Consider the following 22,061-nt stretch of genomic DNA (forward strand, 5'->3'; position numbering starts at 1 on the left):
GAGAGAGAGCACAGAAAGGGGTTGACTAGGTGAAGTAGTCATACAGGGAGCCGTCGGGCCTGTGAGGGGAGAGATGCGAGATGTCAGAAGGGGTGAGTGAGAAGGAATCAGGCAGAACTGTGGCAGAGCTGCTCTCGGCAGACGGAGCAAGAAAGAAATCGGGAGGAGAATTCCTGGGCCGACTCGAGAATCGAGGTGGTCACTCTTTGTCAAGTCAGCGACTCGAGATTGTGGGGCCGCAGCGTCTGTTGGGCATGGGGGGGTCACAGGGGGGAGCCTCCAGCCCCAGCGACCGAGCTGTGGGCCTGCTTGTGCACACTTGCCGTGCAAGGACAGCACAACTCAGAAACACGGCCAAATATGGATGTGTTTACATGGGAAAGCCAGTGTGTTTAAAATATTATTCAAGTCTCCAAGGGTGGGGATTATTTCTGGAGAATTATATTTGTCGGTGGGAGCTATTTTAAAGAGTTCTGTGTATTTTCCCCCTGTAATTCATTAAAAGTTTTTCATTTTCTTTCCCTTTGGATTTTAAAAATACCAGCTAGCTTGGCAAAAAGGTATTTATTATAGAACCAACCAAATAAAGTAAGGATTTAAAAAGTGATGGGAAAATGCAGTTGAAGCCCAGGATTCAGGCTCCGTAGCAGAAGTAGCAGTAACCGCTCTTTCCCTGGGAATCCTTCCTGAGCTCAGTGATGCAGCCACCATGTCCCCACTGTCTGTCTGTCTGTCTGCAAGCTGGTGATGAGGGAGTGCCTGCTCCTAACTTAGCCACATGAGCAATAAACTGGTACGTCTGTGAGCAGGACTGTGTATCCCCAGAGAATGAAGCCATTGGTCTGTTCATGCTTAAATTTTCACAGTGGTTATTGAGTTGTGTGACAATTAGGCGTCAGTGGTAAGTAGGTGATGTAAATAACAGGAATAAGCTTCTACACCAGACAAGATTTTTAGTTTCTTCTCTTTTCATTATTCAGAATCTACGAAGAGAAGCCTTGACCAGAGTTCCCTGGCGGCCGGGGTGCTTCGCCATTTCACATGCACACTGCCGGGCAAGCGTAAGGGCTCGCTGGGACCCTGGCTCTGTCCTGTAGCCCAGGACTGTCCCCTAACTGCCCCCCACTCCCACGTGGTCATGGACATGGGGGCTGGAGTGGTCCCTGTCCTTCCCGGGAGCACTCTGGAGCTCAGGACCGAAGAGTGTGGGAGAATGATCTTTTCTGCACCCACAGCTTGTAGATAGATGCTGAGCTGTACTGGTTTGGGAGCCGTAGCCCCGAACCCCTCCTCCGGGAAGAAGGCGAGTCTTGGACCTCTGTTTTAACGATCCTCTGTCCTCAGGCAAACACTGTGACCTGCACAGTTACGAAGAAGGTCTAAAATGCAAACAACCCATAAGGAAGTGAGCCTGTTAATGACCCCTGATTGCACGGAGGAGCGGGCGGGGAGGGGGAGGGCACAAACATCTCAGATCGAAAGAGGGGCGAAAGCATCACCCAGATGGCAGGAGTGCCCGAATGGGGAGGCTGATGCCCCAGAGGCTTGTTGCGAAGGGACCCAGCTCTGCAAATCCTGCTGCTGGAGGACTTTTATCCATCCGGCATGGAGCAGGCAGAGGGCACGTGGTCTGTGTTGCACTCAGGAGGTCAGGGCCCAGCGGCTCTGAGGCCTCCTGGGTGCCCAGAACACAGATGCAGCCTTGGCCGCGGCCGTCCCTTAGCCCTGTGGGACGGATGTGAGTGAGTTTCCTCTGATTCCAGATGTCCAGTCTCAGTGCTCCCTTTTTAGGCTCAGTGCTTTATTTCTAGTTGTATCCTACGGTATTTTGTCATCCAGTAATACAGATCCGGGTGCGGGTATGTCGGCTCTGCGTTAGCTTGGCTCTGACAAACCAGTCCTGATCGTCACCATTGTTCCGCTTACCTGGACGCTGAACCTGGGGGCCTCACCCTCCCTCCCACAGCCCTCACAGCAGTCAGCAGCCAAGTCCCAGCCCTCCTGCCCGCAGCGAGCCTCAGAGCAGCCTCTCTCCTGCCCTCAGTGCCTGGCCCCCCTTCCTTCTTGCCCGGACTGGCCTCCCAGTTTCCCACACCGTCTCCCTGCCTTTGGGCCTTCTCCTCTCCGTCCATCTCACACGCGCTGCTGGAACACTCTCTCCAGAGCTCTGCTGTCATCCTGTCACACCCCTTCCGTGTCTCCCGCTGAGCCACCGGCAGACTGCTCCAGTCCAGCCTCATCTGCCGTGTCCCTCGCCCCCCGTCTCCCGCTCCAGCCCAACGCTATTCTTGCCCCTGCCAGACACATTCGGCCTCATGTCCCCTTTCCTGTCCTCCTCCTCCCGTCTCTGCACGGGGGTGTCCCCTTCAACCTCACTCCCCAGTGTCCACATCCCTCCCATTACAGCAGCTGGACTTCCTGGAGGCACACAGGCCAGTTCTAGTCCCAGAACTTAGCGGTGCAGCACACGGTGCCTGCCTCAGGGCTGCTGTGAGGACAATACGGACTGCCTTGCAGTGCTGTGAAGCCTGGGCCGTGGTATGCGAGCCGTAATGCTGGCTCTCATTATGGTCATCCTCGTCATTATCCTTCAGGGCCTAACTGCAGTGCCACCTCCTCCATGAAGCCCTCCTTCTGTGCCCATCTGAGGGAGAGGGGTGGCACGAACAGGAGAGCCACCCAGTTTCCTCAGGTAGCCCTCCACCGGGTCCTCGTGTTCCAGGGCCAGGGCAGCTATACTAAGGGAGCGAGGGGGGCTTGGGGTCTTGATGAAGCGATGTAGGCTCATACCATGCCAGGTTGCTGAGTGAAACCAGTCTGTTGTTTGCAATGGGATAATCCTGGTGTCGTGGTCAGAATGGTCACGTTCCCAGCCCCTTCCCAAGATGAGGGCCCCAAGGAAGCCAAAAGATGCATGAGAAGTTTCTTTTCCATCCTGCTGACAGTTGCCGTTGTAGAGCTTCACCTTCCCTCTCTCTGCACCTCATTTTCTGATGCTCTGCTCACCTTGCTTTGTTTTTTGTCTGTTTTAAGGTTTTATTTTATTTATTTTTATTAAGTGGGCTCCACGCTGGGTCTGGAGCCCAACATGGGGCTTGAACTCATGACCCCGAGATCAAGAGTGCAATGCTTAACCTACGGAGCCACCCAGGCACCCCGCCCTTAAGATTTTATTTTATTTTATTTTATTATTATTATTTTGTAAAGATTTTGTTTATTTACTTGACAGACAGAAATCGCAAGCAGGCAGAGAGGCAGGCAGAGAGAGAGGAGGAAGCAGGTTCCCTGCTGAGCAGAGAGCCCGATTCGGGGCTTGATCCCAGGACCCTGAGACCATGACCTGAGCAGAAGGCAGAGGCTTAACCCACTGAGCCACCCAGCCCCCCCACCCCGCCCTTAAGATTTTAAAGTAATCTCTAAATCCACTGTGGCGCTCAAACTCACAACCCCAAGATCAGAAGTTGCCTGGTCTACTGAGCCAGCCGGGCAGCCCTCACCTTGCCTTCTTTGGAGATGTCAAATCAGAATTCAGGTCTAGCCTCGTCCAGGTCCCTCAGAAAGTGGGCCAAGGATGGTCTGCGGACAGTCCTCAGAGGTGATAGTTAAAAACAGATTCCTGGGCCCATTCTCACTCCCTCCGAATCAGTCTTTGATGCTTGGGCCCACAAAGCTACATCCTAACAGGCTTTTACCCAAGTCTTTCTGTGCACTAAAATAAAGTCTTTTTTTTTAAAGATTTTTTATTTATTAATTTGACAGAGAGAAATCACAAGTAGATGGCGAGGCAGGCAGAGAGAGAGAGATAGGGAAGCAGGCTCCCTGCTGAGCAGAGAGCCCGATGCGGGACTCGATCCCAGGACCCTGAGATCATGACCTGAGCCGAAGGCAGTGGCTTAACCCACTGAGCCACCCAGGCGCCCCTAAAATAAAGTCTTAAATTACTAAGTTGATTTCTGCTTCCTTGGGCTGAGAGAAGTTCTGTCTTCATGAGCGTGCTGGGTTTATCAACCTGTTAGTGCTCCTGGGGATTCTCAGTGTTGCCCCCACCTCAGACTCTACCGAAATGGTCGGTCTTCTACCTGTTTTCGAGAATTTGCTTCAGCGTTCCAGCTTCTCACTGGTCCTCTCCCCCCTGGCCTAGCACACCCTCCTTGCAGGAACTTGACGAATCCATGTTGAAAGAATGATCATTACAGCTGGTGTTGAAGCTGTAGAGGCTTATCAGGTTCTCCAGAAACTTATCAAAACTTTAAGAAAGCATTTAAGTATATTTAAAGGCTCAGAACTTAAAACTTTGTCCTGATTTTTTATTGAAAACTCATTTAGGGGTGCCTGGGTGGCTCAGTTGGTTGGGCGACTGCCTTTTGTTCAGGTCATGATCCTGGAGTCCCAGGATCGAGTCCCGCATCGGGACTCCCTGCTCAGCAGGGATTCTGCTTCTCCCTCTGACCTTCCCCCTCTCATGCTCTCTCTGTCATTCTCTCTCTCAAGTAAATAAATAAAATCTTAAAAAAAGAAAGAAAGACGGGCGCCTGGGTGGCTCAGTGGGTTAAAGCCGCTGCCTTCGGCTCGGGTCGTGATCTCAGGGTCCTGGGATCGAGTCCCACATCGGGCTCTCTGCTCAGCAGGGGCCTGCTTCCCTCTCTCTCTCTCTGCCTGCCTCTCCATCTACTTGTGATTTCTCTCTGTCAAATAAATAAATAAAATCTTAAAAAAAAAAAAAAAAAAAAAGAAAGAAAGAAAGAAAACTCTTTTAGTGTATTTGCTCCAAGGAGGATGGTCACCTAATTCATGGGTTTTAGCTTAGAACAATGGAAAATACTATGGTTGGTCATCTGCAGTATATTTTATGGATTAAAAATATTTGATTCATAAATAAATAAAATCTTAAAAAAAAATATTTGATCCAGCCAGAATTTATTCCAAGTCAAATGTTTAAAACTTTGTGAATAGCTATCATATATTCTATTTAAATTGACAGAGACTAGATAATTTTTAAAAAAATAACTTGACTCTTTTCAAGCAATACATATAACAACATTCAACATGGGACTTGCAGTCTGTCCCTCTAAACACGCATGGTTCGTGTGAGCCAGTCACGTAGATTTTTGGAGTTACCAGCCCTTCCCCCACCCCTGCAACTTGCAAGAGTTTTGATCTGAACTTCTTTATTTTGTGATTTGAATAGAGGTTCTCAGACTTTGTACGTTGTTCTTTCAAGACAGAGGCTGTTTTTTAAAATAAATTAAGACTGAGATCATTTTAAAGGAAGAGTAGAAAGGAGCCAATTATTGACTCAAATGGGCCATACCTATTCTAATTTTAGTAACACTAGTGCACCTTGGATGAACATCAGCATACCAAAATCACCCTGGAATTTTCACGATTCTATTTCAAATCAGAAAGAGTCACTAATTCTTAGATAAATAAAATTGAAAGCACCACATAAAAGTGTGTTTTTTTTCCCTTTCCCACCAGGTTTCTGTGATGGTGAGAACGACATACATGGGGAAGGTATGACCTGCTTTCACCTGCCGGCACTGAGCACAGCATCTCTAGGCTCCCTTCACGCTCCCAAGACTCCTGCTCTCAGGACTTTACCAAGTGCCCATGGCAGCTGCTCGGTTCACTTTCTGAGAGGCCGTATAAAATCCAGGCTAGCCATGATCAAGGGCACGGGAAGGAACCATGTACTTAGATCACAAAGGCTCCCTGTCATCTGAGTCCTCACAGTCCCATGGTCACAAGGTTGTGCAGGGAAGCAAAACTGTATCCGTATCCACATGAAAGTAGGAATGAGTCAGTCACTCGGACCATTAATTATCCCAAGGCCCCTTCCTTCTTAGCTGTCTGTTCCTACTTAGAAAGTTTTGCAAGTCAGTAATTGACACACGTAAGTAAACAATGCCAGAAAAAGGCAAATTGGTTGCAAAACGAAATTGCAGATCTGGCAGGAGATACTGAGCTTCGTGAAGCCAGCTGCTGTCGGAGATGTACCGAGATGACCCCCGAAGCCACTAACAAAGGAAAGAGTGACACGGTTCTTCTATTCATTCGGAACCACCGGGCACTGTTTTCTTTCTCTGAATCTCTATAACCTGAGCTTTAACTTGGCCAAATAAGCTCTTCAAGAGAGAGTGGCTGGAGTACCAGAATTAAGAGAGACCTCTGGGAGCGCTGGGGCAGGCCCGAGGAGCTGAGCAGACCTGACCGCCGTCTTCCTGGCGCCGAGAAAAGAGCACTGCATCTCAGACTCTCCTCTGCAACTTTGGTCTCTGTTTCAAGTGACTTCTTTCCGGGTTCTGTTATTCTTGGGTTCGGAGACTGTCCTGTGTGGGGCTGAGACGAGGCAGCCATGACCGTCACTGAGACCTAACAGCATTCCTAGTTTCACAGTCACTGGTGTCTCTCGTGATGTATCCCCTTCCTGACATCAGATGACATGATCCGCGTTTCACCTGGCCAGACTGAGAGCGATAACGCAGAAAACCGTGGGATGGTCCCTCAGCACAGAGCTGGCCATCCCACAGCTCTGCCTCAAGCCCTCTGGGTTTTCAGTTCCCTTCCCTCTCCCAGCCCGTCACCAGGCAGCCCCATGGCCGCCTTGTCTTCCCTATGGTGTTTCTCTTGTCTTGTTTATCCTCATTCATCCCTCCTGGGCCACTGTGTGATCCCCATTGCATCGGCTTCCACCATCCATCTCCTGGCCAAGGTTGGGGGCCCGTCGATCTGGCCTTGACCTTCTAAACTGGATCTCCTGCCACTCCTTTACTTAGGCCATGCTCCACTGAGAAGAGCAGCTCGACTCCATAGTGATCCACCCTCTAGTCTGTCCTCATTTCTAGGCCATTTTTTCTTTTCCTTTTTCTTTTTTTCTAAAAAGATTTTATTTATTTATTTATTTATTTATTTGAGAGCGAGAACATGAGAGGGGAGAAGTTCAGAGGGAGAAGCAGACTCTCTGTGGAGCTGGGAGCCCGACACGAGACTCGATCCCAGGACTCCGGGATCATGACCTGAGCCGAAGACAGTTGCTTAACCAGCTGAGCCACCCAGACACCCTAGGCTTTTTTTTCTTATCTCTCCATCTCCGTAATGCCCTTTTCCTGTGTCTCCAAAGTCCTTTGCTCAGTGCCCGGCTGCAGAGGCCCACACCAGCTCTTCCCCAGTCAATACACAGTGCCATATCAGTCATTTTTTGCGAAGATGATTTGGCTGAGGGTAGGATGGCTGCCTTCTAAATGGAGTGAATATGTCTTTTTCCCCCTTCAGTGCTGTCTTTTCCGGGCCCACTGAAAGAAGAGAATCTGTTAAACGTTCCCAAGCCACTGCCGAAGCAACTGTGGGAGACCAAGGAGGTAGGGGAGTCGTCTGTGTTTGTTATCACTGAATATACTTACGAGGTCACTAAAATCCAGCAGTGGGGGAGATAAGAGCTGAGAAAAAAGGAAGCAAAGATGTCAGGGGACAGAAATGGAAGAGTGTATTAGGGAATGATTGTTTAAATGAAACTGACCACAACTGTGTCGATGAATTAGGACAGGGATCTCTTGATGCTGTTCACGCAATTCACACAGTTTTCATGCGCATTTACTCATTCAGAAAGTCCTATCCATCCTTCACTCCTCATTTGTGTTTCTAGAAGCTCCGAAGCCCGGTGACTAGTCATAAGCAGATTTTTCTGTTTTAGAGCCAAACCTTCTCCCCATCACCAGCTTCTGTGCGTGGCTGGTTCACCAGATACCTGTCTCTTTAATGAAGGGTGTTTGACCTGAGTCCTTGGAGTCAGTAAGTTGACTTCTGTTTTGTGACTTCTGGGAGCCTCTGAGTATTTGCGTGTACAGCTTTGCCAGCTGCCTGCCACCACGGCTCTTGTGAACCTTGCCAGCTGTGGAAGGAGCGAGGCCCCATGGAACTTGACGTGGCCTCTCTTCCCGTAGGGAAGCTGTGTTTCCTTTGAAAGAAAGGGTATTAGTGATGCTTGTACTGCCTTATGGTCAGATTCCCAGTTTCTTCTGCCAGATCTACCAGAGTCACCATTAGCATTAAGGGTGGGCTTGAAAAGACATTTTTTAATAAAAGCAAGATATACATGATGTTTCATCTTTTGGGGATGAGAGGGGAGATAACATTTTAAATGCATGTACTTCGGGGCACCTGGCTGGCTCACTCAGAAGCACGCGAGACTTTTGATCTCAGGGTCAGGAGCTCGAGCCCCACGTTGGGTGTACAGGGGACTTAAATAAACTGAAATAAAAAATGAACATACTATAACAGGAGGAGGGGCCATACTGTCCTTGTGACCGTGGGAGGCTTGGGTGGTTTTGGAGGACAGCACCACCTTCTCCAGCGGGAAGGGTGGTAGCACCCACTCTTCCCCAGGTGCCAGGGACTGCTGTCTCTGGAAGGAGGAGCTCACCCTACTTCTTAGGGATTTGCAGCACTCCGTAAGCGATTTCTGGTAGAAGAGTTGAGTCAGTGGTACATTCATTTTTCCCCACGGTCTTTTTATCGAGCCCTTATCACCAGGCCCTCTAGCTGAATATTTATGAATGAACAGAGTTAAAAACCCTGCCCTCCTGAAGCTTAAGTTCTAGTGGAAATACATGTTTCCTTCTGAGGTTAATTTCCTCCTCCTTCACCCTGTTTTGTTTTTGTGTTTTTTTCCTTTCCTCTGAGGCCAGTTCGAAAAATAATGTTGATTTAAAAACTCTCTTAACAGCATTGGCCTTTTTGGATTTTTTTTTTTAAGATTCTATTTATTTATTTCACAGACAGAGATCACAAGTAGGCAGAGAGGCAGGCAGAGGGGGATGGGAAGCAGGCTCCCTGCTGAGCAGAGAGCCTGACGCAGGGCTCGACCCCAGGACCCTGAGATCATGACCCGAGCCAAAGGCAGAAGCTTTAACCCACTGAGCCACCCAGGCACCCCAAAACATTGGCTTTTTTTTTTTTTTTTTAATTTGACAGGCAGAGATCACAAGTAGGCAGAGAGGCAGGCAGAGAGAGAGGAGGAAGCAGGCTCTCCGCAGAGCAGAGAGCCCGATGTGGGGCTTGATCCAAGGACCCTGGGATCATGACCTGGGCTGAAGGCAGAGGCTTTAACCCATTGAGCCACCCAGGCGCTCCACGTTGGCCTTTTTGAAGGAAATAGTATTCACCTAGGAGATAATTAACAAGGCAAAAATTAAGAAAACTCACTAATGTCATGCCCCCCTTGTGCCAGGAAAAATCCGGTCCGAACTGAAATGGCTGCCCCGTGTATGTGCTCCTTACCGTGCTGGGAGCCCAAGACACTTACAAATACACTTTCAAAAAACTTGAATTTGACTTTCCAGTGAGTAATCCCAGGCTTTTTGTGTCTCTCCCCAGATTCAGTCCCTGTCAGGGCGCCCTCGATCCTGTGATGTTGGAGGTGGCAAGTAAGTTTTGCTCTTCCTGTTCAAGGCTCAGAGACCAACTGTCCCCAAGGTTTTTCCCTAAGGAAAGTCTTGAGACTTCTTTGTCCCAAAACTCTGAGCAACTTCCCTTGTAAGGTGTAACTTGGAAGTCAGCCGAACATTCACAAAAACAGCAGCTCCCTTGGTAGTCACATTTCATTTGTTTCAAATAATTCAGTGGCCGAACGGCCCTAGCAAGCTACGGTGTCATAAATACACTTAAGAAGAGCACAGCTGAGTGTCGGTGAACACACCCACCAATGCAGATGGACAGCGTGTCTGTGCGCACTTCCGGCCGCCGAGCCTCACACTTAGATGTTTGAAACCTCCCAGCAGGTAGATTTTACCAGTTTTTAAAACTCAGTGCCTGCCGCCCATCAGTCAGAGAGCCTGTCCACTGTCAGGGTGAGCCACCCTGGTTCTCAAGTTCACTTTCCTAGTCCTTGACCTTTGACCCTATCACCTTTCCTCTACATTCAGCCAATCAGAAAAACAAGGTACCACATTCAGTTTTCTACAACCAAAATCTTTCTTCCTCATCTGCCAAATTGGACAGCTTTCCTTCTTCCCCACGTCCTCCCAAACCTGCCAGTTCCGTCCATCCCCCTACCTGTACTGGGAAGAGGGAGGCCCCCAGGGAGGCAGGTTCAGCTTCCCTCCTGGCCCGGATTCCCCTGGCCATTCTCTCCTCCTGGTCTCAGAGACACAGGTGTCCTCCTGGCCAAGGCTGACGCCTTACCCACTCCCTGGTCCTTGCCCGCACTGGCCTTTCTGAGGCCTCTCCCTCCTCCCTGTCCTGCCCTCCCCTGGGTGTTCAGCCTTGTCTGCCCTGGTAGGTTTTCTCTCTGTGTTTAAATGTACTCACTAAGGAGTCTGCACAGAAAAAATCCTTACCCCTGCATTCCCTTGTAGTTACTTACAGTTACTTCCTTCCTGCTCGTTTCCAGAATTCTTAGCCACACTTTGGAAAGAGTATTTACTTCTGAGGCTTCTCCCCTGACTGCTTGTCCACTCTGCAGCCCACAGTGGCCTGGCCTCCAGCTGCACTGTTGCAAGGGAGCTGTCCTCAGGAGACATCCCTAGTACGCGTCCTCTTGTCCTGTGGAAACTCGGTGTCTAAGACAGAATTCCTTGTCATCCCCACAGCACACGCCCACCACCCCAGTCTGCTCATACGCCTCAGTGTCCCCATGCTGGAAAGTCAGGAGTCCTTCTCCAGTAGTGCCTTCTGTCTCTTCGACTCAGTCCCCACGCTCTGTCTTCGCTCTGTCTCCCTTGACTACCAAGCCCCACCAGCCACCACTCACCTCTCTGCCGCCAGGCTCCGCTCCGTATGCCAGTCCTCCTCCCCCGTCTGTTAGCCACATTGTCCTCCGTGGGATTATGTTTTTTCCTGCTTCCCACCTTCCACCGGCTTCTTTCAGTCTGAGCCTCATGTGCTCTCTGCCTACCTGTCCAGTCCTGCCGCCCTCACCACTACCTCTCCTGAACTTGACCTTCGTGTCGTAGTTCCTGCTGTATCTAAATTCCTTGGGCACACTGTGTGGTTTCATGCTTCCCTGCTTTGCCCATGCCGTGAACTCTGCCTGAACTGGTTTTCCCGCCGAGACCCACTGGGGCTTGGAACTCAGCCCAGGAGCCCTCCAGGAAGCCCCCCAGCCCGCTGGTTAGTCCCTCCACACCTCACGCCACTCCAGACTTGTATCATGTGGCTATCTCCCTGCCTTGTCTGAGTCTTCTGTGGCCCTGATGCCCGTGGCTGGTCCCTGGGAGGTGCTGTTGGACAGCAGCGCCCTCGGCGGCATCCACTACCACCCCCCCACTCCCCGCTAGCGTCTCCTTCCTCCGGCTCCTCTCTTCTTCAGCCTCGTGGGTCAGACCTGGGCCGTCGCTGCCTCACTCTCTGCCCCCTTACACCGTCCTCCAAGCTGTGACCGCAGTGGCATTTCTGAAGTGTCGTTCTCCAGCTTACACTGGGCTCCCTACCTCCCACAGCCTCTGGTCAGACTCTTGAGAACAGCATGTCGTCTTACCCTTGCTCACTTCTCGCCCCTCCTACCTCCTCCTGCTCCCCACCTTTTCCTCGCTCTGCCATGACGTCTGAGCACCCTGTCACGTGCTTGGTAAAGCGTTCCCTTCCCAGCCCAGCAGCTCCTGCAAGTCTGGTCCCTAATGATCAGCCCACCCCCTTCAGCCCTGGCCCCATGCTTCCTTCTACATTGCAAATGCTTGCTTTACCACTCTTCTGTCTCTCCTGTCTGCCCATGAACCCCAAGAGCAGTGCCCCTCAGACCGGGGCTAGGCAGCCTCCCCCAGAGCCCCACACTTTAGAGACCCCGTTCCCATGGGGTCTGGAGTCCAAGGGGCCGCTGGGGAACCACACCACCTGCCTGATGGATGCAGTCGAGGGGGCGTGGAGTATGGCCAGGGCTTGGCCTGTAGGCTGGGAGAGCTGCGTGGGGCCCCTGTGGTTGCGGAGCAGGCTGGGGCGCACTGAGGACCACGGCCACCTCCCGTATGTCCCAGGGCAGAGCTTCCAGGAGTCAGAGGATTCTGAATTTGAATCTGACCTTCCAGGCTCTTACGGAGGTGTCATTTGTCAGGACAGAAACATAGAACATAGTTCAGTTAAGGGTGTGTTAATTTGATTCATAACTTTTAGACGTGTAAACAGATGGTACGTGGGCCTCCACGCGCACTCTCGCTGCAGACCTGCAGATGCCAGGGGCGGGCCTGACGGCGAACCCACACGCTCGGCTCCTTGGTCTTTGTAGCACCAGCTCAGCCCAGCGCCTGGCACACAGCAGATAAGCGAATGCTAACACCCCTTTCTCACTTTAAAATTGATGAAAACTGTAACTAAATATATCTTGGAGGGTATCTGCTCAAGGCAGAGAGACTTGTGTATGTGTGTGTGTGTAGGAAAGATACTTTTAAAATCTAGAAAAAGAAGCATGCAAATACAAAGTAGTGCCTCCCGTTTTATATAGGGCCTTATGGTTTTCAGAGAACTTTTACACCCATCGTCTGATCTGGTCTTGGAAAAATATTCCTGCAGAGTAGGCATAGATGACGTCCTTAGTCTGACTGAACCGGTAAGGCCATTGCCCTTCAGAGAGTTAAGCCGAGGAGGCAGGTCCTCAGAACGCGGCAGTCTCCGCTTCTGTAAGGACTTGGGTTTCCGATGCCACAGCCTTTCCCTGACAAGTCTCTCCTATTCCCTAGCCACCAAATGCACTAGAGAAAGTAACACTTCTCTCTTTTTTTTTCAGTGCTTTTCCACACAATGGTCAAAACATAGGCCTCTCACCCTTTCTGGGGACCCTGAACACTGGGGGGTCATTGCCAGATCTAACCAACCTCCACTACTCTGCGCCCGTGCCAGCCTCACTGGACACCGGCGACCACATCTTCGGTAGTATGAGTGTGGGGAATAGCATGGGCAACCTGCCGGCTGCCATGACTCACCTGGGCCTACGGAGCTCTTCTGGTAAGTGTCCCCCACCCAGTGAGGACGTGCTCACGTATGTGCACCGGTGGCTTGATCACAGGTGGTCCCAGTGAGTGAGAATGAGTCATCTGAGTTAGAGATAGCGACGTACCTGTTCCTGGAGCTCTTGACCCTGCTGACTTTTCCCTTTGGTCTGTTTCTGCTGGATTCCATGAGCTCTGGAATGCTCTGCTAGACCTCCTCCTTCATTGTCTTCAGCAGCCCAGGTGTCCTGGGACTTGGAGAGTAAGATGCAAAAGCCAAGAAGAAAGTGTCCATTCCATGCCCTGTTCACTGAACAACATTAGTGGCGCTTACGAACATGCCACAATGGTTTATCATTACAGCTATCTTTCTAGAACCCTCTCATTTCCCACCGGGTTTCAAAAGAGAATATTTTGAATTTTAGAACATTTATACTGGCTATGATGAAACTGTTTTATACTCCAGAGATACGCATAGTAAATAGGAATCTGCCAGCTTATTGGTTCAGGTCTTCAGAAGCGCTTAAAGGTTCGCATGAGGCTGTACGAATGCTGCCCGCAGTGTGACCTGGGTTTTCCTGCACCATGTGTGAGCGCCTGCAGCCCAGACCCCATGCTGAAACCTGTCCATGTTTACCTGAACCTCGACAGACGCCCGCCGATGTCTGAGGCAGGCATTGGTCTCTTACTCCCAGGGCTGCGATTCAGCCCCTGGCTGGCTGGGTCCGAAGAGCTGTGGTGTGGACCATTTCCTTAGGAGGGGGTCCCCAGTGGTGGTCCACCAGTGGGGGACATGGCTGCTGGTTTCCACTCTGGGTTCAACAGGACTTGTCCATGCAAATCAGAATCCACCACTCACCTGACAGAGCTCCCCTTTACAGCAGTCATCTGGAAGGTTCTCTAAAGCTTGCAGAAGGTGCTGCCATTGTCCCCCATAATTTTAGGTTTGAAGAATTGATTTGAGATAACCTCTACTTACTCACTTAGGTCATTTTATTAATCTGCTGCTCTTCCAAGTGTCATGGTGAATTCTACATGAACAAGGACATCCAAGGTCACACAAATAATGCAACATCGGCAGTTAGCTCCCTGGGGCCTTGGGGAAGCTGGCATTCTCCAGGGAAGCCTCTGATGCGTTGCTTCAACTGAAAATCCTGTGTTTATCATTGTGTGTTATTTTCCTCAAAACATCATTTTGTCCAGAACTGGATTCAAGATTCTATAGTTTCTAGGCATTCCTTAAGATGCATGGTGAACAAACTCATAGAAACATGTCTGAGCTTTCCTTCTGAATGAGTGACTTTGTTTCTTTTTTTTTTTTATTTTTTTTTAAAGATTATATTTATTTATTTGACAGAGAGAGATCACAAGTAGGCAGAGAGCTAGGCAGAGAGAGAAGGGGAAGCAGGCTCCCCGCTGAGCAGAGAGCCCAGGAAACTGAGATCATGAGCTGAGCCGAAGGCAGCGGCTTAATCCACTGAGCCACCCAGGCACCCTAGTGACTTTGTTTCTTAACCAAAGCTCACGTCTTCAGCTCTGATTGGGACTCGAGTCAGCGGAGCTTTCCGGGGAGCTACATAGGGTTTTACCAGAGACCTTTCCGGGGAGCTACATAGGGTTTTACCAGGGAGCTTTCCGGGAAGCTACATAGGGTTTTACCAGAGACCTCCTTCCTGTGTTTAGAAAAATCATTTTCCAGGAAAAAAAAAAAAAGAAGAAGCTTTATTTTGTCCTTGCTCCATTGCAGTAACTCTTATCGAACACTTAGTTTTTTATGAACGTAAAAGAACACACATTTGTACGCACCCGGGCTGCTGGTCCCAGAGTAATAGGCTGAACTTTGAAACACAGGCACTGCCTTCTGAGATACACAGAAGCATCATTAAGTCACAGAGCAAAGCCACTCCGTGCCTGGCCCGGTGCCAAGGCTCTGGCAGGACACAGGACATGGTCCCCGGCCTCACGGGCTTGTGCCCTGGCAGTGTGTCATGGAGATGCCTTTCCCAAACTCTCCAACTCAAGTTAAAAATTGCAGCCCCTCCCCCCAAATAAAGCAGAGCACCAGCAAAAACTTCATTTTCCATGAATTGGAATAGACTGTGACGAACAATTTTTCAGGAGCCAGGAAAACAGGAGACATGAGAGGGGGGTCCCTTCCTGTGACTGTTGGGGTGTTCACAGTATTTTCAGGGTCCCCGAGGCAGCGCCCCAGAGCCATGACTCTCAGAGGAAGGCAGCAGAGGGTCCGGGCAGGGTGCCGGGACAGAGGCATTGGGGGGCTCTGAACAGAATGTGTGCACAGCCCTGGGGTCTCTTGCCCAGGTGGCTGTGTACACGTGTCCTCGTGAGTCAGACTCCCTGTCATCCCACTGCCACCAGCCCTCAGTGTGGGCGCAGCCGTTCTCCACTGTGTGCACAGGAGGACAGCTGCCCCAGAGCCGCCCCATCACAGAATCAGCATCAGAGACCGATAGGTGGAAGTTAAGTGTTCTTGAGTCTTTGGAAAATGAAAGCTTTGTCCTGCAGTTACCCCAAGTGACCTGTGCCTTTGTTGTCCCTAGGTCTGCAGAGCTCTCGGAGCAACCCCTCCATCCAGGCCACGCTCAATAAGACGGCCCTGTCCTCCTCCCTGAACAGCCACCCGCAGACGTCCGCCCCCAGCGCCTCCGCCCTTCACCCTTCCCTCCGGCTCTTTTCCCTCAGCAACCCGTCCCTGTCCACCACAGCCCTGAGCGGCCCGGCCCGGCGGAGGCAGCCCCCAGTCAGCCCACTCACGCTCTCTCCGGGCCCCGAGGCACAGCCGGCCTTCAGCAGACAGCTCTCGGCCACCAGCCCCCTGAACCCGTATCCTGCGGCGCAGGTGAGAGCCAAGCCACGGTCCGACGGGGAGGCATGCAGGGCCTGATTGGGGTCCCCTCAGCAGGTGAGGCCGCGAGGTCTCCCCTGAGATCGCGGGGAGCAGGTGTGAATGCCTCGGGAAGCCCTGCCGGTGTCCTTCCGGCGTCTGCTGTGATGATCACTGGTGGGCAAGCAACCACCTTGGGCTTGGGGCCTGGGAGGGCGTGGAGAACACTCCAGACGTGTCTTGTGTGGCTCAGGGAGACCAGGCCCGGGCTTTAACATTGGTGTGGAAAATGATCAGAAACTGAGTCTGTGAGTATTTTAAGCCACAGGGGAAAGCCAAAGACCTTTAATACCTCCCTGAAGCTTTGGTATTGGGTAAGACCTCTTCCCTAAACACGCCTACAGATGTGAGAAGCAGTGCTTTTACTGCTCATGGCATGAGTGGGATTTAATAAAGATCCTCCACAGAAGGACCCAAAGGAGTCTGTTCAGAAGGAGGCACATTTTGGGACCCCTGGCTGGCTCAGTGGGTAGAGCATGTGACTCTCGATCTTGGGGTCGTGAGTTCAAGCCCCATGTTGAGTATAAAGATTAAAAAGTAAAGTAAAGGGCCCCTGGGTGGCTCAGTGGGTTAAGCCTCTGCCTTCGGCCCAGGTCATGATCCCAGGGTCCTGGGATCGAGCCCCACATCGGGCTCTCTCCTTGACAGGGAGCCTGCTTCTCCCTCTCTCTCTCTGCCTGCCTCTCTGCCTACTTGTGACCTCTCTGTCTCTCTCTGTCAAATAAACAAATAAAATCTTTAAAAAAAAAAAAAAAAAGTAAAGTAAAAATTAAGAAGGAAGCAGAAAAGAAAAGGAGAAAGGCGCATTTTGAAATCACAAGCCTGTTACAGAAATTCAGATGTCAAAACATCATATTTTTGTCTTGCTGACTTTGTTTTTATTCTGAGCACTTAGGGTGGTTCTTACTATAATCATCAATGAATATATTTTCAACCTATTGGTCCCTCCCTAGATACACTGTGACATCATTTACTCCCCACCTCGCCATAAATGAGTCATGATTTAGCAAGAGTTGACAGAACACAGCGGAAGGACTTAGCAGATCTAGTCATTACTCACTCGTAACATGAGTAATCCCTTTCGGGAGAGGGTGAGAGGGTATTTCATAATTGTTTTTTTTAATGGTTCTTTTTATGTTATTGGATTGCTAATTTAATTTTCTTTTGCAAGTTTATTTTATAGGTTGTAAGAAATGTTACTCTTGCTTTCTAGCTACATTTTAAGGAGAGCTGTAGGTATAGAGAGCATCCTTTACCAGATGTTTCCATTTATTTTTGTTTGCCTAATATTAAAATTTTTTAAAAAATCAGTGTTATCCCTGCACAGAGTTTCATAAGAAAGGGCTTGTTATGGAATAACATTGTCTTCCCCTCCCCGACTCCCTGTACTTCTCACTCCCTAGAGATGGCGCCTTCAACACTTTAGCTAATCTCTTTGGTATAACCGTATTATTTCATGCTTGTTATGTTTTTAGTGTTAGGTATTTTCTGATGCTATCCTACCATTAGGATATGGTTCTCTTTCACCTCTCCCCACCCACCCACCCACACGTTTCTTCCTCATTCGCACTGGGCTTTGTTTTTTCATCAGAGCAATATTCGGTGTTTAGTGTTTTCCCAGTTATAATAGTGCAGAGTTGAACCACTTAATATGCCATGAAATAACAAAATGGAAAATATTTTTCTCCTGGGAGTTAATAAATGTCTTACTTTATTGTTAGTCTGCTTTTCTACGTATGTATTTCTTATCCCAACCCCACCTCTTGGAGTCAGGTAGGTCTCCTCTCAGTAGATTTAAAAACAAGCCCTCCGTGGGCGCCTGGGTGGCTCAGTCGGTTAAGCGTCTGACTTCAGCTCAAGTTCATCTCAGGGTCGTTTAAGATTGAGCCCCAGGTGGCATAGGGCTCCCTGCTCAGCGTCTGCCTGTGCGCTTGCTCAGTCTCTCAAATAAATACATAAAATCTTCAAAACAAAACAACAGGGAAAAAACCAAGCCTTCCAGTAGATTTCCGAGGAAGGCTATGTGAGCCTGGCATGATTCAACTATGTCCTCCTTCTACCCATCATTTAGCTCATAATTGGCCAGATACAGAATTCAAATCTGAAATAATTTTCTCTTAAAATTTTGAAGGTATTAATTCTTTGCCTTTTAGTTTCTAGAGTTGCTAATGAGAAATCCAGTGCCATTCTAATTCTTTTTTTTTTTAATATATGTATTTTTTAAGATTTTATTTGACAGAGAGAGCTCACAAGCAGGCAGAGAGGCAGGCAGAGAGAGAGGAAGGGAAGCAGGCTCCGATGCGGGGCTTGATCCCAGGACCCTGGGATCATGACCTGAGCCGAAGGCAGAGGCTTAACCCACTGAGCCACCCAGGCGCCCCTCCAATTCTTAATACTTTGAACAAAATGTCTTTTTCCCCTCCAGAGGCCTATAAGATCTTCTTTTTATTTCCCAGAGTTCTGAAGCTTCAACATCACATGAGTCTGGATATTTGGTGGGTTTCCTCAATCTGGAAACTCCTATCATCCTTCATTTCTGGAAATTTCCTGGATGGTTTCTTCCCTTTGATTTCTCTGTGTGCTCTTTCTGGAACACCTGTTGTTGAATCTTGGACAGCCCATTCTTTCCCTCTCATACCCTGTTTTTTTCCCTTCTCTTCTCGTCTCCTAATCTTTTCACCCTGCTGTCTGGGAGAGCTTCTCACCTTTATCTTCCTGCTGTTACACTGAGTTTTCATTTCTGAGTTCATCCTTTTAAATTCCCAAGAATTCTCTTCTGTCCTTTGAGTGAGTGTTCCTTTTTATAGCATTATACACTCGTCCTATGGATGCAATATCATTTTTTCATCTCTCTGAGGTTTTCAGTAGTAATTTTCATTCTAGTTTGTGCTTTTTTTTTTGTAACATAAGTTTTCCATGTAGCATAAAAGTAGAGAATATAATTGAACAAATCCTTCTATACCTGTCATCCAGCCTCAAAAACATTTTTGAAATCTTGTTTCATCCACATCCCCACTTTGAAAAAAAAAAGTATATAGAGATACACATCGTAAATATTTTTTATGTATTTTTAACAGATTTAACAAGGATTTTTTAATAGTTTAAATAGTATAATAATTTGGTGTTTCTCTAAAGATTTTTAATTTATTTTTGTGAGAGAGAAAGAGAGAGAAAGCACAGGCAGAAGGTGGAGAGAGGGAGAAGCAGACTCCTCGCTGAGCAGGGAGCATGATACAGGACTTGATCCCAGGGCCCTGGCATCACGACCTGAGCTGAAAGCAGACGCTTTACCAACTGAGCCACCGAGGCCCCTGATAATTTTGTTTTTCATGACAATTTCTTCCCGCACGGACTTCTCCAAGTTCCTGTTCCTTGTATGTCTGCCTTGGTCTCTGATTTCCATTCAGAGGCTTTCCTCACAGTCTGGTGACTTTTGGCACTCGGCACACGTTTAAGCTCAGGGCCCAGAAGCTGCATAGACGGGCGGGCTTGTTGAGCGTAGACCGACCCGGCGTGGCCATTTCCCTGGGGTGCCCTCGGGTGCCCAGGATTCTCTCTCCAGCTGGTCCAATCTCCAGAGGATGCTGGCATCCCTGGACTGCGCCTCCTGAGAGTCAGGGTGGGAAAGAAGGGTGGAGGCCTCAAGACTGAGTGGTGAGCTCTCTGGAGCCTATGTTTCCAGCAGAGCGCCTCACCCACTGGGCGCTGCTGTTTGCCACCCACAGACCCTCAGCTCTGCCCTCTCCAGTGTGCCGCCCCCCAGTCTCGGCGCAGGCGAGAGCTGTGAACCCTAACCGTGCCTCCTCCTGGCTCTCCCCTGCCCACTGCTGTCCCGCAGGCCCCGCAGGGACCCTGTGATGGCAGTCCGGTTGCCTCTCGGCTTGTTCCCACTACCAGCCTCCTCTTGTCATTCTCAGCTCTGCTGACCCAGGCACGGCTTGTCTGTCGCTTTTCGTTTTCCAGATTGTGCTGCCACTTTCTTCCATGCCATGATCTCTGTCCTTGTGCTGTTTATTATCCGTTTAGTCTTATTTTTTTCAAGGTGTTGTTCATTAATGTCTCCTGTTGTTTAATGTTTTTAGTCGAGGCTTGGGAGACAGAGCTATGTTTGGTTTTTTCTTTTTCCTCCGATCTTCCATCCTAAACCAGAAGGTGTGACTTTAAAAAAGAAAAAAAAAAAAAAAACACAGCATGATTTTCACTGAGGACACTGGTTAAATTGACAGGTGTTTTGTGTTTTAAGACAATAGAAATTGTTGTTGAATAGGAAATGTTTGGTGGGGAAGTGAGATTTAAGGTCACTTTGAAGGAGCAGAAGTAAGACATAGGCTTCGGGGAGCATAGCACAGCATAGTCCTGGGGAAGAAGGACTCACGTTTTTCCCTCACTTTGACACCTCCTGATTTTAAAGGATTTACCACTTAGAAACTCTAATCGAAGCTAACTAGAGGCTTTGTTTTACAGATGGTGTCCTCAGATCGCAGCCCGCTTTCCTTCCTGCCCACAGAAGCTCAAGTGTCCCCGCCACCCCCTTACCCCGCCCCCCAGGACCTCTCCCAGCCCCTCCTACAGCAGCCCCCTGCCCAGGAGCCCCAGGCCGCCTCATCCCTGCCTCCATCTGGCTTCCCGCTCCTCACAGCCCAGGTGGGTCCTAGCAGGGACACCGTTCAGAAGGGAACACTTACCTTGCCCCAAATTCCAAGCTAAACGTTCCCTTCCTTATTCCCTGAAGGGTTCATCTTTGACCAACTTCTTCCCAGATGTGAGCTTTGACCAGCAGTCCATGAGGCCAGGCCCGGCCTTCCCTCAACAGGTGAGCGGGTGTCCAGTCAGGCCTCTTCATCGGAGCAGCACGTGCATTGTTGAGGCTGCTCAGGGCACAGAACCCCCCACACCAGACAGACCAGGTATCCCATGGCCCAGATTTCAGATGTGCCCAGTGGCTGAGGGACCCTGCAGTGTCCCCTAGCTCTAGAGTCCTGGTGCTGGCTGCCTTATCTGGTGTCAGGCCTCTGCAGAAGAATTGTTTGAACAAGTGCTAGCAGAATTCTGGTGACACTCCAGTTCTAGAATTATAGAATGGCTCAGAAGGAAGGGACCACCTACAGAGGAGACAGAGACACAGGAGGGGCTCATCCCACAGGCCTAGCTGCGGGAGCCAGCCCAGTGTGGCCTCCCAGGGGAGCTCAGTGCAGTTGCGGCCAGACATCCCTCCCTAAGATACTTTCATTTGACCCCTAACTTTTGCTTTGTAGGTTTCCCTAATGTGGACCATTTAAAATAACTCTAGATTTTGTAGTGTCCATTAAGTACGGATTGGGTTCTAGGATGAATTAAGGAGAGAACGAAGGGTTTTGAGCATTTTAGAGATCTTAATAATAATTACAACAGTAAAATAAAGACAGATGTTTCCTGAGTGGGCCACGGTGAAGACTCACGGCATAAACCAGTAGTCTCTGCCTCCTCATTTTCTGAAGAAGCCCATTGAGTTTAGATGAGTCAATATCTCCCTGAAAAATGATAGAAATACCTATTTTTGTAAGATTTAAGACAATAGTTTGGCATATTATTTTCTGGAAAGGCACCTAAGATAGGCCCCAGTTCTCACCAGTCCTCCCAGAGGCTTTCTCGTGGAGAGGGGCCTGAGGTTCCTCCCTCTGAGCATCAGAGGGAAAGGGTCCCCTGCCTCCCTTTCCTAGAAACCAACAGGCAGAAGAGCCCCTTTGTCCTAACACTTCCTTGGTTATAGATGGAGCCTTGGAGGGGTTCCCACAGATGGTGTTTCCAAAGGCCTCGGTGTGGCTGGGAGGGAGGGGTGTGTGACACCAGAGGGCCACAGAGACCATGACTGCTGGTGTCTCCTTGGATGGCTTAGTGGGCCGGGCTGTGTGTGAGCCGAGATGAGTCACCCACACTGCGCCTCAGGGAGCTCTCCTCCCCCCGCCCCAGCACCTGCCTGCCTGAGAAGAGTATTCTGTGTGGGATCCTTGAGAGAAGGCCCCCAAGACAGTTTCCATGTCTGGTTTTGCTCTGGGTGTGTGTTGTGTCCTTCACGCCCGGGAAGCAGAGGTCATTCCTTACCGTGTGTCCTCTGATGCCTCCAGGTGCCCCTGGTGCAGCAAGGTCCCCGAGAACCACAGGACTCATTTCATTTGAGACCAAACCTGTATTCCAACTGCGGGAGTTTCCCCAACACCATCCTGACGGGTGAGTGCGGGCCGCCCCTCAGCTCTGCTGTCCGT

The 22,061-nt window shown here is 49.8% G+C and overlaps 1 protein-coding gene and 1 long non-coding RNA gene across 3 annotated transcripts in view; one reads left to right on the plus strand and one right to left on the minus strand.

The window, feature by feature from the left end:
* The window catches only part of CRTC3 (CREB regulated transcription coactivator 3), a 97,720-nt gene that overhangs the window by 71,722 nt on the left and 3,937 nt on the right, over positions 1-22,061 (plus strand). For both annotated transcript variants that reach the window (XM_045067314.1, XM_045067313.1), the window contains exons 7-14: positions 5,479-5,514; positions 7,273-7,358; positions 9,373-9,422; positions 12,713-12,930; positions 15,476-15,774; positions 20,284-20,463; positions 20,552-20,632; positions 21,924-22,026. In XM_045067314.1, coding sequence (XP_044923249.1) covers positions 5,479-5,514; positions 7,273-7,358; positions 9,373-9,422; positions 12,713-12,930; positions 15,476-15,774; positions 20,284-20,463; positions 20,552-20,632; positions 21,924-22,026 — 1,053 coding nt within the window. The remainder of the gene's footprint in view (positions 1-5,478; positions 5,515-7,272; positions 7,359-9,372; positions 9,423-12,712; positions 12,931-15,475; positions 15,775-20,283; positions 20,464-20,551; positions 20,633-21,923; positions 22,027-22,061) is intronic.
* Positions 18,926-21,989, minus strand: LOC123388125. The gene is made up of 3 exons (XR_006602688.1): positions 21,901-21,989; positions 20,505-21,329; positions 18,926-19,977 (listed from the first exon to the last, which is right to left on the minus strand). It is a non-coding gene; the product is annotated as an uncharacterized LOC123388125 (long non-coding RNA).

This window comes from Mustela putorius, unplaced genomic scaffold (genome assembly GCF_011764305.1).
Source record: "Mustela putorius furo isolate JIRA1106 unplaced genomic scaffold, ASM1176430v1.1 tig00003875_pilon_pilon_pilon, whole genome shotgun sequence".
NCBI lineage: Eukaryota > Metazoa > Chordata > Mammalia > Carnivora > Mustelidae > Mustela > Mustela putorius.